This window comes from Lynx rufus, unplaced genomic scaffold, assembly GCF_022079265.1.
Source record: "Lynx rufus isolate CCGP_SWC_20201006 ecotype Redwood Valley unplaced genomic scaffold, mLynRuf1.p SCAF_8, whole genome shotgun sequence".
Lineage (NCBI taxonomy): Eukaryota > Metazoa > Chordata > Mammalia > Carnivora > Felidae > Lynx > Lynx rufus.
The window spans coordinates 85,139,475-85,155,609 of NW_025814896.1; the positions used below are offsets into that span (position 1 = coordinate 85,139,475).

Below are 16,135 nucleotides of genomic sequence, written 5' to 3' on the forward strand. Positions count from 1 at the left end.
TAAGTTTCTTGGGTACTTTTGTGCTTTGCATTTCCATACATTTTAAAATAAACTTGTCATATTACACACTCACACACACCCATATCCACAAACCTACACACATACACCCACAGCAATTTTGAATGGATTTGCATAGAATCAATTTGGGAAGAACTGACATAACAATATTGAGTCTCACAATCCATGAATATGGTGTAATCCTCCATTCATAGTTGACCCTTGAACAACATGGGTTTGAACTGTGCAGGTCCACTCATACAGTTTTTTGTTTTTGTTTTTTTATAAAGACAATACTATAATGTATTTTCCTTATCATTTTCTTAATGCTTTCTTTTCTACAGCTTACTTTATTGTAACACAGTACATAATACAAATAACATACAAAATATGTGTTAATCAGCTTCATGTTATTGAAAGGCGTCTAGTCAACAGCAGGCTAATACAAGTTTGGGAGGAATCAGAAGTTACAGTGAATTTTCAACTGTGCAGGGGTCAGCACCTCTAACACTTGTCATACTCAAGGGTCAACTGTAGTTAGGCCATCAATTTCTTTCAAAAATATTTCATAATTCTCTGTAGGGGTGTTGCAATTTTGGTTAAATTTATTTTTAGTTATTTGATATTTTGTATGCTATTAGAAATCATAGTTCTTTAAAAATCAACGTTATGCTTGTTCCCAATATATTCAATCATAACCGATCTTTGAATATTTACTTCGTACCTGCAATTCCGTTACATTAATTTACAAATTTAATAATTTCCCTACAGTTTTTGGATTTTTCTTTCTTTTTTAACGTTTATTTTTGAGAGACAAGAGAGAGCATGAGCGGCGGAGGGGCAGAGAGCGAGGGAGACAAGCTGAAGTAGGCTCCAAGCTCTCAGCTGTCAGCACAGAGACCGGCAAGGGGCTCGAACTTACAGACCCAGAGATCATGACCTGAGCCGAAGCCAGATGCTTAACCGACTGGGCCACCCAGACACCCCAGTTTTTGGATTTTTCTAAGCACATATCACCTATGAAAAAATAGCTTAATTTTTCCTTTCTAATTACCTCTTCTTTAAAATAATAAAACCCACAATAATCTAAATCTGAGTAATGTGTAATTCCTGTCGTCAATTCAGTAAAGAGATGCCAGTAGACTCCATTTCCTTTCCACCTCACATGCGCTCACACTGCGACCAGATCACTGCCCCTTTTACAATCACTTCCAATCTCAGGAGACCTAGCAGAGCCTAGCGGTCTTGGAGGCGGGCTGCGGAAGCGCCCAGCCCTGGCACCCTGACCGCTCCACCCCGCGCCCGGACGCAGCCAATCAGCGGCCGCCTCTTACGAGCGCCCCATCGGCCAAAATGGCGGCGGCCGTTGGCGCGGAGACCCGCTTGTAGTTTCATTGCTTTACTCCTCCCGTTACAAAATGTGAAAGGAGGAGCGGCTGGCGGAGGGGGGTTATAGGCAATGAGTCGGCGAAGGAAACATGGGGACAGCCCTGGCCTGAAGAGCACGCCGCCCAAAGCGGCGGCGGCTGAGGAATGCAGCTCGGTGGTCGAGCCAGGGAAGAGGCGGCTGAGGTCGGCCCGCGGCTCAGGGCTCCGCAGGGCCGGAGAGAGATCTCCCCGGCCCGTGCCACAACAAGAGCAGCCTCCAGCAGCCGCTTCGTGCAGTAAAAGTAACCCCGAGGGTGAGACGTCGGCAACGCGGCCTCTCCGGGCTTGTGCGCTGCAGCCCCACAGCCCGCTTGCCAAGGAGAAACCTGGGGTGCGGGTGGGGGTGGAGTCTGAAGTGTTTCCTTTCTCTGGGCTTCTCCCCTCGTGAATCCGAAAGGAACACGACGCCACTACCCCCGAGTTTGAGCTCTGCCCCGTTCGGTTTGACCACTCCCTTGCCGCCGCTACAGAAATAGGTCCTGTGATTTACCTGTTTGAGGAAGGGCGGCTATTTCTAGGCTGCTCCTCCAGTCATCAGCAGTGGCAGAGTGAGGAGAGCTATCGGATAGACTTGCTGCCTTCACCTTGCTCCCAGGAGACTTATTCCCCTCCCCGCTTAAACTTTTGCCCTGACTTGCTTAAGTGGAGGGGTCATATGAAAAGCCGTATCTTATCTCTTTCCTCAAAGCTTTGGTGATGTCTCACCTCATTACGAATAAGCCGGAAGTTCCTGTGTATGCTGGCCCTCAAAGTAGGAAACTAAGGGCCCCCGAATATTCTGGTCAGTTTTTGGTGTTCCATTTTTTAAGGATTTCTAATAAATCCTGGTAGGCACTGCACTTCAAACAAATGCTCTTACAGTGTGTTCTTAAAAGTCGGCTTTTGTTACCTTGTCTTTAGTTTACTCTCATAAAGCAGTTTTGGAAAGAACAACATTTCTTTGTAGAAATGTAAAAGTGTAACTAGACAAAACTAACCAAGAAATGGGTCGTTAAAGCTTTTTAAAGTAATTAGTGTAAGTAGGATAGAGTTGATGAAAGAGGGCTAAACAGACTTTTACTGCTGGGAGCCGTTTGGTTTTTGAAATATATCTATAAATTATAGGTGGTTCCCAAAGCCTCCAAGTTCCAGTGGTAATGAATGAAATGATTAGATCATACACTGTTACACATTCATAGAGCTACTAGTCTATCTTAAAATGCTTGCTATTTACAATGTCAAATTTGTCAAGTATTACAAGGATTTTTATGTGAAATATTTCAGTTGTGGTTAGAGTAATATCATCTCAGAAAACTTTATAATTGTACCATAAAAAGTAATCTAAGGGATATTTGACATTGGGGTATTATGAAGTAAAGTAATGCTTTGCAATGCAACAATTGTGTTTTTTAATCTTATTTTACTTAGAAAGGTATGAAACACCAAAGAGAGTGCTGAAAATGGATTTATTGTCATCTACCTTCAGTTCTCCTAATGATCCAGATGGACAGAATGATATCTTTTGGGATCAGAATTCTCCAATGACAAAACAGTTAGGTAATTTATTATTAATTAGCATTTTTATCTGGGTAAATATTTGGTAAATGATTAGGATTTAACTATAGAATTTCAGTCAGGTAGTAGCAGGAACTTTTATACAACAGAAGTTTTTTGAGAATCTTCCGTGATTGTCATGATATGCTTGTGATGTCAGTGCACAGTGATCTAAGCCATGCTAATTAAAATTGTTTTCTAAGAAGTGACTGCTGTTTTTAAAAATTAAGTTTTTTGTTTACAATTTATAGAAATGTTTTTGTTTCTTTAGGTAAAGGAAGAAGAAAACAGATTTACACTACTGATAGTGATGAAATCTCACATATTGTTAATCGTATTGCTCCTCAGGTAAATATCACTAGGTTTGTAGTTTATTTAAAAACCGTGAAAATTATGCTACTAGGCCCACATATAGTTCACTTGGATGAGAAATATTTGGTCTTTTACAGTTCTTCTGAAAATAGAGCAGTAAAGGTTACTTTTACCTTTTCTACTACTAAAATGTAGGTTTTGAAAAAAGGGACATAATGTATAATTGGTAATATATATTTTCCTAAGAATGTATCTTTAATTTTTTTAGTGATGAAATTCGACTAGAGCTTTGCGTTTATTTTTTTTATAATTTTTTTTTAACTTTTATTCAGTTTTGAGAGAGAGTCAGAGTGTGAGTGGGCGAGGAGCAGAGAGAGAGGGAGACACAGAATCTGAAACAGGCACCAGGCTCTGAGTTGTCAGCACAGAGCCTGATGCGGGGCTTGAACTCACAAACCGTGATATCATGACCTGAAGTCAGACACCCAACCGACTGAGCCACCCAGGTGCCCCGTGCTTATTTTAATGTTGTTCAACCATATATGGCCTCATTTTTAAAGTTACTAAAATAATAGAATCAAAAAATAAAAATTTAAACTTTTAAGTTTTTTGTGAGTGGTATTTGTTTACGTCTACAGCCTACTTTTTCCCCATTAAAATTGCTCTTCTTAATACTTGTGGACCAATAAGATCATTGAGCAACATTCATAAAAGTGGAAAGAACACTAGATTTGGAGTCAGTTCTGAGTCCACCTCCTACACTGAGTGACCATACGCAAATCACTATAAACTAGATTCAGCTATAAACTAGAATTAGTACTTGTCTTGCCCTCTCCATTGGACTATTAGGAGGAATAAATTAGTTAAAAATTCTTTGTAAACTAAAGAGCACTATAAATGTAAGGTTATGTTATAGTTTATGATAGTTATTTGCTATCATAGAATCATCTTCAAAAGTTTCTTTCTCTTTGTTTCAGTTCCTGTACTGCTTGAATGAAATAGAAACACAAGTTTAGGGGCGTCTGGGTGGCTCAGTTGGTTAAGTTAAGCTTCTGATTCTTAGTTTTGGCTCAGGTCATGATCTTGTGCTTATGGGATCAAGCCCTGCATGGCGTTCTGCTGACTGCATGGAGTCTGCTTGGGTTCTCTCTCCCAATCTCTGCCCCTGCCCTGCTCACGCTTTCTCTCTCTTTCTCAAAGTAAATAAACTTTAAAAAAAAAAAAAGAAAGAAAGAAATATAAAGTTTAAGTCAACCTCTGTTTTGATCCTCTTCTCTCTCTTTTTCTTATTTAACAATATTTAAGTCTAGAAAACATTTTAGTTTGGGATTTTTTCCTTGATATACCCTTATCAAGGGTTTATTGTTTATGGTAAACAATAGATGGCACTGGCCCAAACTGTGGTTACAAGGAATCACCGTCATCCAGGTGAAGGAGACAGGAAATAAAGTTTTCTTTAGTGGCTATAAAACATCCGAAATTACAGTTAGCACAGTCAAAACAACTATGTTGCTACTAGCTCTGCATTCCATGTTTGGCATGTCATAGAAATTCATTTTACATATGGTTCAGTAGTTAAATAGCTTTTATGCCACGATACTATTTACTTCATAAGTTAACAATAGATCTTCATTAGTTGTGGGTTTCACATGAAAGAAGCATATAAAATGTGTTTGGGCTGGCCAGCTTAAATTGTGATAAAAAGATAGTTGAGTAAATTACTGGACCCTTTACCTAAGTGGGCTGGAAATAATAGCTCACATAAAGAAGTGGCAACAATATGCAAGTTGTAACTTGTATATAAGAAAAAATACAGTGAAATTAGTTGCTTTTAAATGTTACTTTTTTCAACTAAGCACTTTTAAAGCCTATAGATACTTGGTAGTATCAAGGTCGTTTAAAAAGACTGACATGTTCTCATAATGACATAGTCATGCTTTTTATTTTTAGGTGAGTTACCCCTTCAAATAGTTATTTAAGTCACCTTGGTATTTTCAGAGGTGACATTTTTTTAAAATATGCACTTCCATATTCAGTGGACAATCATTTCACTTTCTTCAGGGATACTTTTCATATGGTGTTTGTTTGAAGATGTATATTTTTCCATCATTTTTATACAACTACACACTATATAGGAGTAAATGAAGTAATATGTTCAGATACCTTATAACACCTGGATTGTAGTTGGAAATCAATGAATTATGCAATTATTATTAAAGACATTTTAAAAATATAATTAATATAAAAACATACAAGGGCCCTTGTATACATAAAATTGGACATATAAAGCTGTCCTACCTTTATTCTCTAAAAAAGTCAATTAATTTTAAAATACTTGGTAAATGGACAAAGTGCCCATAATTAAATCATTAAGAATGTTATTTTCCCTAAATTCAAGGTTGTTGAAACAAAAGTGGAAATGTATAGAGTCTAAAAGTAAACTTACTGGTTTACTGGAGTATTTTGTGAAACTAAAATCTACTAGGTTCAAGTGGACATCTAAGAAAACTGCTAAACTGTTGATTGAGGATTTTAAAGTATCAAGTTGTAGGGATCTTTTCACCTAAACCTAGCAAATAAATGTAAACTGATATATTCTTTATGCCTAGCATTTTGTTAGATGCTGAACTATAATAATCATAAGATCATTCCATGCCTTCAAGTATCCTATAATCTAGTGATAAGATTATTTTTACCTTGTGTGATATTATGTTCATTCTGAGTACTGTGTTCATTCTAAGTACAAAAATAGAGTAGAAAATGGTTAACCTATTTGATTTGTTGGTTTGGTTTGTAACTAATGAATAAACTCATTTTCTAATTTTTTGCTTGATCAGATGACTGAAACACATAGCAAAAATATCCAGGATTAAAATGGCTTTTTCCTATCCTTCATAGTGGTCAAACTTCTCTTTCTCCTTTCTCTACTTATTTTTGTTCTTATTCCTGCCTTATTCTTAGCATTAGTTCTAACCTTGCACTTTCTAACTCATTTGTGAGTTAGTGCAGTCCTGTTGACCTGAATTCTAAGTGTTCCCAATTCAGGTCAACATGGATTGTCCAACTTTAGATAAAGATTATGATGGGGATAGTGAAAATATGGAGAATCAGGTGATATAGAAAGAATTCCATATGAATCTCTTTATTCTTAGGAAGTCAGTTTTCTTTTGATAATAACTATGCCTTTGCCATTAAATATGCACTTGTTAAATTCTTAGAACTTAATTTTTTTTGAAAATAAGGAATTACAAATTCTGAATATTTTCATTTCCTGAAACATAAATGGATCACTTCTTGCAACTTGTTATTGCCATCCTCCAACTTCTCATTGTTCTGGAGCTTGTTTAGTAAACTATCACCTTACCACAGTTTATTGCTTTAGGAAGATAATTCAATGTAGTTAAAGTTTGTCTTTCTTTCTTTCTTTCTTTCTTTCTTTCTTTCTTTCTTTCTTTCTTTCTTTCTCTTTCTCTCTCTCTCTCTCTCTCTCTTTTCTTTTTTTCTTCCTTCCTTTCCCTTTCTTTTTCTTTTCTTTTTTTCTTCCTTCCTTTCCCTTTCTTTTCTTTCTCTCCCTTTCCCTCTCCCTCTCCCTCCTTTTCCCTCCCTCTCCCTCCCCCTCCTTCCCTTCTTTCCTTCCTTTGTAAACATATCTCTTTTCCCTTCTGCCAAAGGATGAAAAACCAACAACAAACTCCATGCTAGGCATGTGGATTGGTGCTTCTGCTATTCCTTGTACTCCTAGTGTAGCAAAAGGCAAATCAAGAGCAAAAATCAGCTGCACAAAGTAAGTTCAAACTTTTCAGCTTTTCTGACATTCAGTGGAGCAAATATATTTAATAATACTCTGCTTTGATTTTGTTAATCTATTAAAATATTTAGAAATTACTTTTTTCAGTTTTGACATGTAAAACTTTAGACTTAAAATAATTGTGTTGAAATTTTGAGTTTTAATATATTAAAATATATTTGATAACAACTGAATATTTATAATGACTCTTAGAAGCTTTCTTAATTATGACTTTTTAAATGTTTAATAGGTTGAAAACACAAAATCAAGAGGAAGAACTTATGAAATTGGCTAAGCAATTTGATAAAAATATGGAAGAGCTAGATGTGATTCAAGAGCAAAAGAAGAGAAATCATGATTTTATCCAGACAATTTCAGAAGCAGAGACTTTAAGTAATTATAAAGATAATGTACAGATGCAGTTATTACATGATATAGTTCCAGAAATAGATAATGCTATAATGAAGAACCCAATGGAAGAAAACACCAAAATGTCTGTGATAAATGATCAAAATAGCAGTCAGAAGCCATTTGACCAAAATGCTGAAGCAGCCTTTAATGCCATTTTTGATGGCTCTACTCAGAAATGTAGTGGACAGTTCAGCCAAGATCTGTCAGATGCTTTTTTGAACACAAGTAATACTACCTTTGGAAAGAAAAGCGCTTTGAAAAAGGAGAAAATCATTACTAATGAAACTCTGGTCACTGAAAAACTGCCAGATAAAACCCCAGGATCACTTTCTTGTCAAGTAGATACTCTTGGAATGACAAATCCATGTGTGACTTCTTACACTGAGAAGCCAGAAGCTTTTAATAAACACCTTGATGCATTTCCTACCAGTGATTTTGAGGATGATTGGGAAAACTTACTAAATAATGAACCTTTTGTTATGCAAAATGTCAAAATGTATGAACTTTCCCCAGCTCCTAAAACAGCCCAGATTGCTGATCAAAAGAATATTTGTAACTTTAACAATAAGTGTGATAAACATAAGTCAAGAATGAATACAAGCCTAGGTGCCAGGTTAAGGGATTCAAAAATTGTGCAAGATCTCCCTTCAAAGACACATAACAAGGAATTAATAGATTCTGGAAAATATAGTTTTTCACTAAATCCAAATGATGAACCAAACAAGTTGCCATCCAGTGGATATATAATGAAACTTGAGAAATCTTTCAATAAAATTGTTCAAGACTGTTCAGTTGCATCTAATCTGACAAAAGTAAAAGAAGATATGCATACTAAATTTACTTCTAATGTAAATACTTTTGAAAAATCTACTTTGAACACAGGATATTCTAATGAACAAGAAAATAAGTCCATTTTTAATCAGTCTTTTAAAGCACCTGCTAATATAAATCCTTTTGGCTCTGCAACTTTGGGCAATGAAACCAGTGTTTGTAATACAAATCAGACTAATGCATCCAAGTTAGGTTCTTTCTTTGATGACTGGAATGATCCATCATTTGCCAATGAAATTGTTAAAGCATGCCATCAATTAGAGAATACCTGGGAAGCAGATGATGTAGATGATGATTTATTATACCAAGCATGTGATGATATTGAAAGACTAACTCAGCAACAAGACATTAGAAAGGGCAGCAAGATACCAGAAAGTACACTTGAGATCAATAATAATTCCAAACATGGAGCCAAAAACATATTTACTACATCTAAACAAGAAAGTCAGTTGGTGCAATCAAAACATTTGAATCTCAGCAGCATTTCAGGGCACACATCTTTCACAAATAGCTCACAATTAAATAAACCAGTGAAGATGGATAAAAGGGAAATCTGTGGAAATTCTCCAAGTTTTTTAGGTGCTACAACAAATTTGACAATATACTCCAAGAACTCAAATTGTCATATCAATAATCTGCATTTCTCCTGGAATAACACTGATGTTCCAATACAAGTGAAAAGTCCACAGTCAGTTCTTATGGGAAGTTCAAGTTTGAATGTGAGTTCAGATTATAGGAATACAGAAACTGCTACTTATAAGAAGAAATTAAGTACTCAGCATCTGTCCCATAGGAGCACAAGAGATGCAGATCAGAGTGGCCTTAACAGAACAGTTAGATTTCCTAAGTATACATTTACAAAGATGAAAAATTCTCAAATTCTTTCCCAGTTTAATCAGAATTGTCTACCAGGAAGTATTTCTGATACCAAAATTACACAGGGTTTGGAGAAAAATAAAACTCCTGTCCACTCATTTTGTGGGAGGGCTATTCAACAACAGTGTTTGGTGAAACGTTCTGAATCTTTGAAACAACCTTCAAAAGGTATGTATAAAGTAGTTTGAAAATTATCACCTGGGAAAGTAGCTAACCTAGTTATTTGTTGTATTGAATTTGTGTAACATGTAAGATTAAAAAAGTATGACATTTAACTAGAATTCTTAAAGTGACTCTTAGGAATAATTATGCTGTAATATACAAAGAGGGTGATTTATGTTTTCAAAAGACTGCATCAGATTCCCAGCTTTTAATTCAGTGACTAGCATATAGTAGGTATTCAGTAAATATTTGTTGAATGTTTTCTGAATTATTTACTAGGAAATTGTACTTATAGATCTATTTATTTCCAAGAGATTATGTTTACTAAATACCTCATTGTTTTAAAACTTCATTCATACTCCTATGTTTAGCAGAACATTGAGGTGAGCAATATTTGAAAATTCAGAGCATTCTAATTAAACACATTTGCTGTGATGGTTAGAATTGCAGTTTGCTTACTCAGTACAGCCTGTCTGTCATCTTTGATTTTTCTGATTCCTCTCCTGCAATTCTATCAAGTTGCATTGTTTCTATCTCAGAAAAATACATCTTAAAATTGTCCATTTTCCTCACTCAACCTCTACTACCCTTATCCAAGCTAACATTTCTTGACTAGATTCCTGCAGTTCTTTTATCTCTTTTCAACTCTAGTCTCCAAACAGTAGAATAATCTTTTAAAAACAAATAGGCAAACATGGCATTCTTGTGCTTAACCACAGCCTTCAATGATGGCCATCATCTTTCAAATAATATTCCAACTTTACACTGATCTGCAAGGCCCTGGATTATCACTCCTTACCTGCCTACCTTCTTTTTTACCTCACCTACCAAGTAAGTTTCAGTTACATTAGCTGTCTTTCAGTTCTCAAACAGCATAGTTTCTTTCCTAGTTCAGGAGCTCTGACTATGCTGTTCCCAACTAAAACTATTTCTTCCTGATGTTTGTCTCCCCTTCTCCCCACCCCCATCCGTCTTTTGGTTGGTGCTTTTTTATCCTTAGGTCTCAGTTTAAGTATGACCTTCTCACAGAGACCTTCCTTGAACAATCTATAGGTCTTTTCCTTGTCATTTTCCATCATCTCTCTTATTTCTTTTATCACAGTTTGCAATTAAGTATTGATTATTGTCTGTCTTATCTGTGAATACCTAGACCTACCACAGCATCTCCCACATAGAAGATGTTTAGTAAGTATCTGAATGAATATCATGTAATATAATGTGAAAAATCTGTTATTCATTGATACTGTAATCTTTTTTAAAAGGCACTGTATCTGGCATAACTACTTGTACTTCCTAATGTCCAGTTCTTTCTCACAGCCTTACATTTTTACAGATGCTATTTCCTTCACCGAAACATAGTACCCCCACATGCATATACCAAATCTGCCTGGCCATTTTCCATTTGTCCTTTAAAACACAGTATGTTTTTATTCAGCTCAATAATTTAGGTTCACTTTCTCTGGGTTTCTCCAATACCCAGCTTTAACTTCTGTTATAGCATTTACTATGCTAGCTTGTAATTACAGATGTTTTTTAATCAGTCTCCCTCACTTCGGGCTAATATTAGGTTTTTTATCTATTATGTAGATCAATGCTAATAAGGTGAGGGAGATTTTATCTTCTTTTAACATTACATCATTGTTTTCTGTTTAGATTCTAGATGGTGCTTTTGTTGGCATTACTGCTCAACTTTCCTATTTAAGTGATTTTTTTTTTAACTCGTAACAGTAATATGCTCGTTGTTTAAGAAGAAAGAAAGCAGAGTAAATTAATTTGAAGTGAAAAATTAAATTCTCAGTTTCTCTTTTTGCACAGCCATGCCTCAGGAAAACCATAGCTAACAGTTTAGAATACATCATTTAACATTTTCTGTGCATATAAAAATGTCCGTGTGTGTGTGTGTGTGTGTGTGTGTGTGTGTGTGTGTGTGTATATGCCTATACATCTATCAGATGGAATTATATGCTATGTACCTACTATTTGGCAACTTGGTTTTGCCTTCACTTAACATAGCTATCTTTTCCAGTTTTGTTTTGTTTTTTTTGTAATGTTTATTTATTTTTGAGAGAGAGAGAGAGACAGAGTGCAATTTGGTGAAGGGCAAAGGGGCAGAGAAGGAGACACAGAATCTGAAGCAGGCTCCAGGCTCTGAGCTGTCAGCACAGAGCCCAACGCAGGGCTCAAACCCATGTACCGTGAGATCATGACCTGAGCCGAAGTCGGATGTTTAACTGACTGAGCCACCCAGGCGCCCCTCTTTTCCAGTTCTATGTATAGTTTTGCTTCAGTCCTTTTAATGACTGTATAGTATGTCATTATATGGATGTACCTTGATCTATTTAACTGCCTCTCTATTGACAGGAAGTTCAGTTTGGTTGCATTTTTTACATTACAAACAATACTCCAGTGAATATACTTCTACATAAATTTCTGCATGCTCCTGTGATTGTCTCTGTTAATTACTGAAAAATTGATGTAAGAATGTTTTGAAGTTTAGTGGATATCATTAAATCTTCCCAAAAAGTTTCATCAATTTATATTCTTATCAACACCAACAATTAATATTTCCCTATATTATAGCCTAGATATTTTGAAACTTTAAAAATTGTTGTTAATCTATAATTTTTATTTTTATTTAAATAAATCATGTAAATAATTTAAATTTATATTTAAGTAAATGTATTTAATTGGACCAAACTCTCAACATGAAATTATTTAAATACAGTTATAATTACGTTAAAGAGTACTAAAGATCTCTCTGGAATATTTGAGTTTTCCCAAAACTATCTACTACCTTATCTGCATATTTTATGAGTGGATAATCTGCCTTTCAGTTTATCTTATCAATTTTTTTAAGTTTACTGATAGTACCTAATCTTCTAATTAACATTAATCTATTTTCTATTGTTTCCACTTTATTTTACTTTGTTTTGTAGCAAGCTACTTTCTAGAGAACATCTTTGAAACAAAACCCATTTAACCCTTGTTTTAAGGCAGGGTTTGGTAAACCATGGCCCATCCACATCCAGCCCAGAGCCTGTTTTTATACAGCCAGCATGCTAAGATGTTTTTCACATTCTAAATAGTTGAGAAAATCAAGAGAAAAGTAATATTTCATGACCTTTGAAAATTACATAGAATTCAGATTTCATTGTCCATAAACTAAGTTTTGTTTGAACACAGTCACATCATTTATATTGTCCATGGGTGTTTTCATGCTACAATAACAGAGCTGAAGAGTTGCAACAAGAGACCATATGACCTTCAGAGGTTAATATATCAACTTTCTGGTCCTTTACAGAATTTTTTTTTTCCTTCCTGATTTCTGCCTTATAATAAAGATTAAGAAGAGCCACTCTTGGGGCACCTGGGTGGCTCAGTCGGTTGAGTGTCAGACTTAGGCTCAAGCCCTGCATCAGGCTGTGTGCTGTTTCAGAATCTGTGTCTCCTCTCTCTGCCCTTGATCACGGTCTGTATCTCTCTCTCAAAAATAAACCAACATTAAAAAAAAAAAAAAGAGCCACTCTTGCTTTGTACCTTGAAATAGTTTGAAACTTTGCCATGTATGTTTATTGCAGAATGAGCTAAAGGAAGGGCTGATGAGAGAAAAGGGTGACTCTCTCTAAATCAAATTTTCATGGTGTGACTTTATATCATTTGAAATTATTTTTCCAAGAATTTCACCATGTTAGTTGTAAACCCAGTTTTAGGGAGCTATGTTCTTTTCTGCTGTCGTGGATTATTAATCTGTTTTCCTTCCAAACTTGTGGTCAATTGAATGCAACTGTGTATGTGTGAATTCTGAGTTTCATGTATTTCTCAGCTTTGAGACTAAAATATTAGATGATTAGTCAAGCTAATTATAAAGTATCTTGTAGCATCTTTCTATAGGGAGAAATAGCTACAAATCTTTGAGGTAATAAGTTTAGGAAATAAGTCATCAGAGTCATCTAGGGAGTTTATCTGAAATATTTCTCTCTTACCCTGAATACCCTCTCCCATTTCCAATTATACCAAGAAAGGAAGGGGAGACAGATAATGTATTTTGGACAAATAATCTCCCTTAGGTAATAAGAGAAATGTCTTAGAACAAATTCTAAACCTGTGTCTAGATGTTAGTGTAAATAATATTTCTCTGCCAACAGTACTACAGATTGTTATTCTATGAGAGACAGATTTTACAACATAAACAGTTTTACCAATACAAGGTTGCTTAAATATGATGGTCTTAATTTTCAAACATCATTTAAATGAGAAAATATGTTTGCTAATTTCAAAGTTTGATTCTTATTAGCATTACATAGATAATCTAATATTTTAGCTCAAAGTGACTTAACTCTGGAATTAAATTCATTTTATTAGAACTCCGTATTTTGGCAGAGGTAGAATTGGATGTTACTAAAATCAAACTTAATTTTATTTTCATTTACTTAATTTAAAACACATTGTTTATTTTATAGTACATTTACCTAAAGTATACTAAAAGCATACTAAAATATGCTGCATAGGAATGTCAGAATGCTTCACATTTTTATATATTAAAAAGACATTCGAATTGAAGTTTTCATTCAGATATTAATGCTCTTTGAAATAATCTTTTTAAAATATTTTTAATGTTTATTTATTAGAGAGAAAGAGAGATAGTGAGCATGACTGGGGGAGGGGCAGAGAAAGGGGGAAAGAGGATCAGAAGCCAGCTCTGTGCTGACAGCAGAGAGCCCTATGCAGGGCTCAAACTCACAAACTGAACCATGAGATCATAACCTGAGCCAAAGTTGGACATTCAACCAACTGAGCCACTCACGTGCCCCTGAAATAATTTTCTAATGTTTATATAAAATGTGTCCTCCAAATAAAAATATCTGACAGTGAATTATACATTTATTGACATGATAGATTTCACTGGATCACTCTAAAACATTTTTTCCTGAATGGCTAAAATGAAAATCTTAGAGCTCTCTAGAGGAAAAAAAATTAGCATGAATATTGATACAGCTTATAGTAAATGTATACTATTTAAGGTGTTGATATTTGAATTCATTATATTTTGACTACCTTTCTGTTGAAGTTTATATATAACATCTAAAATCCCAGGTTTTGGGGATACCTGGGTGGCTCAGTATGTTATTAGGCATTGGACTTCGGCTCAGGTCATGATCTCATGGTTCACAAGTTCGAGCCCTGCATCAGGCTCTGTGCTGTCCCCCTCTCGTACTCTGTCTTTCTCTTTCTCAAAAATAAATAAAACATTAAGACAACTAAAAAGTAAAATAAAATTCTAGTTCTTAAAAAATACTCATTTGTCAATTATGTAAATTAGATTTTATTCATAAGAATTATATGCTGGGAAGTCAAAATGTACAGTTTTAATCAAATGAATTTTATCACACTGTGAAAGGTGTATAAAATAGGAATGGATTGATCAGTACTTGATTTTCTTTTGGCCTAGAACACTGTATCTGTACATCAAATATCGTATTTAGTAGTTTAGTGTGATTTAATAGTTATACCAATGTGGCAAGTCTGGATGATAAAAGTAAAAAATTAAAACTCATGTTCAAGATGACTGTGTAGACTATAAAAGTAATATCTATATTTTGTTTAATTTTTAGAGGAAGAAGAGAAAAATAAAAAATATTCTCCTGAAGAAATTCAAAGAAAAAGACAAGAAGCACTGGTTCGAAGAATGGCCAAAGCACAGGCATCATCTGCAAAGGCAGCTCCCACTTAACTTGATTTCTTTTATGAAATATTATTTGGAAGACTTAACAAAGACAGTTAATAACTATCTATGATAGGGAATATTCTTTCTTGATTTCTCTGTGAGAAATTTAATGCTGAGTTATAAAGCATGGACTTCTATTTTATTTAATAAATCAGTGTTTGCAGTGGTTAATGAAACCTTTCCTTGAAGAGGTATGTGAAAGTAATTGCATATACGTTTTAGAAATTCAGGAAAGTTAGTAATTATGGTATAAAATTATACAGAATAAAGGAGTTATTTTTTCAAATATTGTGGATCATCCAAAAATAGGTAATTTGCTCATTTTTTTATTGTAATAACTTCCTAATACAAAACTTCATCTTACTAAGAAATGAGACTTTAAAAAAAATTTTTTTAATGTTTATTTTTGAGAGACAGAGTGCGAGCAGGAGAGGGGCAGAGAGAGAGGGAGATACAGTCTGAAGCAAGCTCCAGGCTCTGAGCTGTCAGCACAGAGCCTACTGTGGGGCTTGAACTCCCAAATTGCAAGATCATTACCTGAGCCAAAGTTGAATATTTAACCAACTGAGCCACCTAGGCTCTCGAGACTTTTTTTTTTTAGTTTTACTTTCAGTAACTGTTTCTTAAAGGTTTTATAGATTTCTGAATCTTAAAAATACTTCCATTTTCTTAGAAACGTGGTTGGTGGGAAATAAAGGACTTCGATTTATTTGTAAGGAAATTGCTATTTTCAATTCCTAGTCTGAAATAGATTGTAATTTTAATTTTCTAAAACATGATGCATTTTGGAAAGCTTTCACTAATTTTAGGGAAAATGCTGATTTAAGAAGTTTAGAAAAAAAGAAAGTAGACTGGCTAAGTTATATAGCAATATTAACATTTAGAATTGTCAGAAACTTTAGATGTCATCTGGTCCAGCTTCTTTATTGTATGGGTGAGAAATGGATACTGTTCTGAAAGTCACAAGGCAAGTTAAAGCTGTTCTGTGATTAGAATGATTGCTATCATTCTTTTTTTTTTTTTTTTTTCAACGTGTATATATTTTTGGGACAGAGAGAGACAGAGCATGAACA

General features: G+C 34.8%; 1 protein-coding gene across 2 annotated transcripts; it reads left to right on the forward strand.

Moving 5' to 3' along the window:
• The first annotated feature begins 1,366 nt into the window (after positions 1–1,366).
• Positions 1,367–15,507, forward strand: ETAA1 (ETAA1 activator of ATR kinase). 2 transcript variants are annotated; one of them, XM_047069329.1, is made up of 6 exons: positions 1,367–1,679; positions 2,833–2,961; positions 3,230–3,306; positions 6,942–7,054; positions 7,308–9,343; positions 14,950–15,507. In XM_047069329.1, the coding sequence occupies exons 1-6, from the start codon at positions 1,457–1,459 to the stop codon at positions 15,066–15,068; spliced, it is 2,697 nt and encodes an 898-aa protein (XP_046925285.1). In that variant the 5' UTR covers positions 1,367–1,456; the 3' UTR covers positions 15,069–15,507. The 2 variants fall into 2 exon arrangements, with proteins under 2 accessions (XP_046925285.1, XP_046925286.1); XM_047069330.1 differs by lacking the exon at positions 1,367–1,679 and adding an exon at positions 1,924–2,206.
• Positions 15,508–16,135: the final 628 nt, after the last annotated feature.

Bases quoted from the DNA above. Each gene is read 5' to 3' on its own strand.
- ETAA1 (XM_047069329.1), top strand. From the start codon at position 1,457: ATGAGTCGGCGAAGGAAACATGGGGACAGCCCTGGCCTGAAGAGCACG. The intron at 2,962-3,229 runs GTAATTTATTAT...TTGTTTCTTTAG, and splicing joins TCCAATGACAAAACAGTTAG to GTAAAGGAAGAAGAAAACAG. The intron at 7,055-7,307 runs GTAAGTTCAAAC...AATGTTTAATAG, and splicing joins GCAAAAATCAGCTGCACAAA to GTTGAAAACACAAAATCAAG.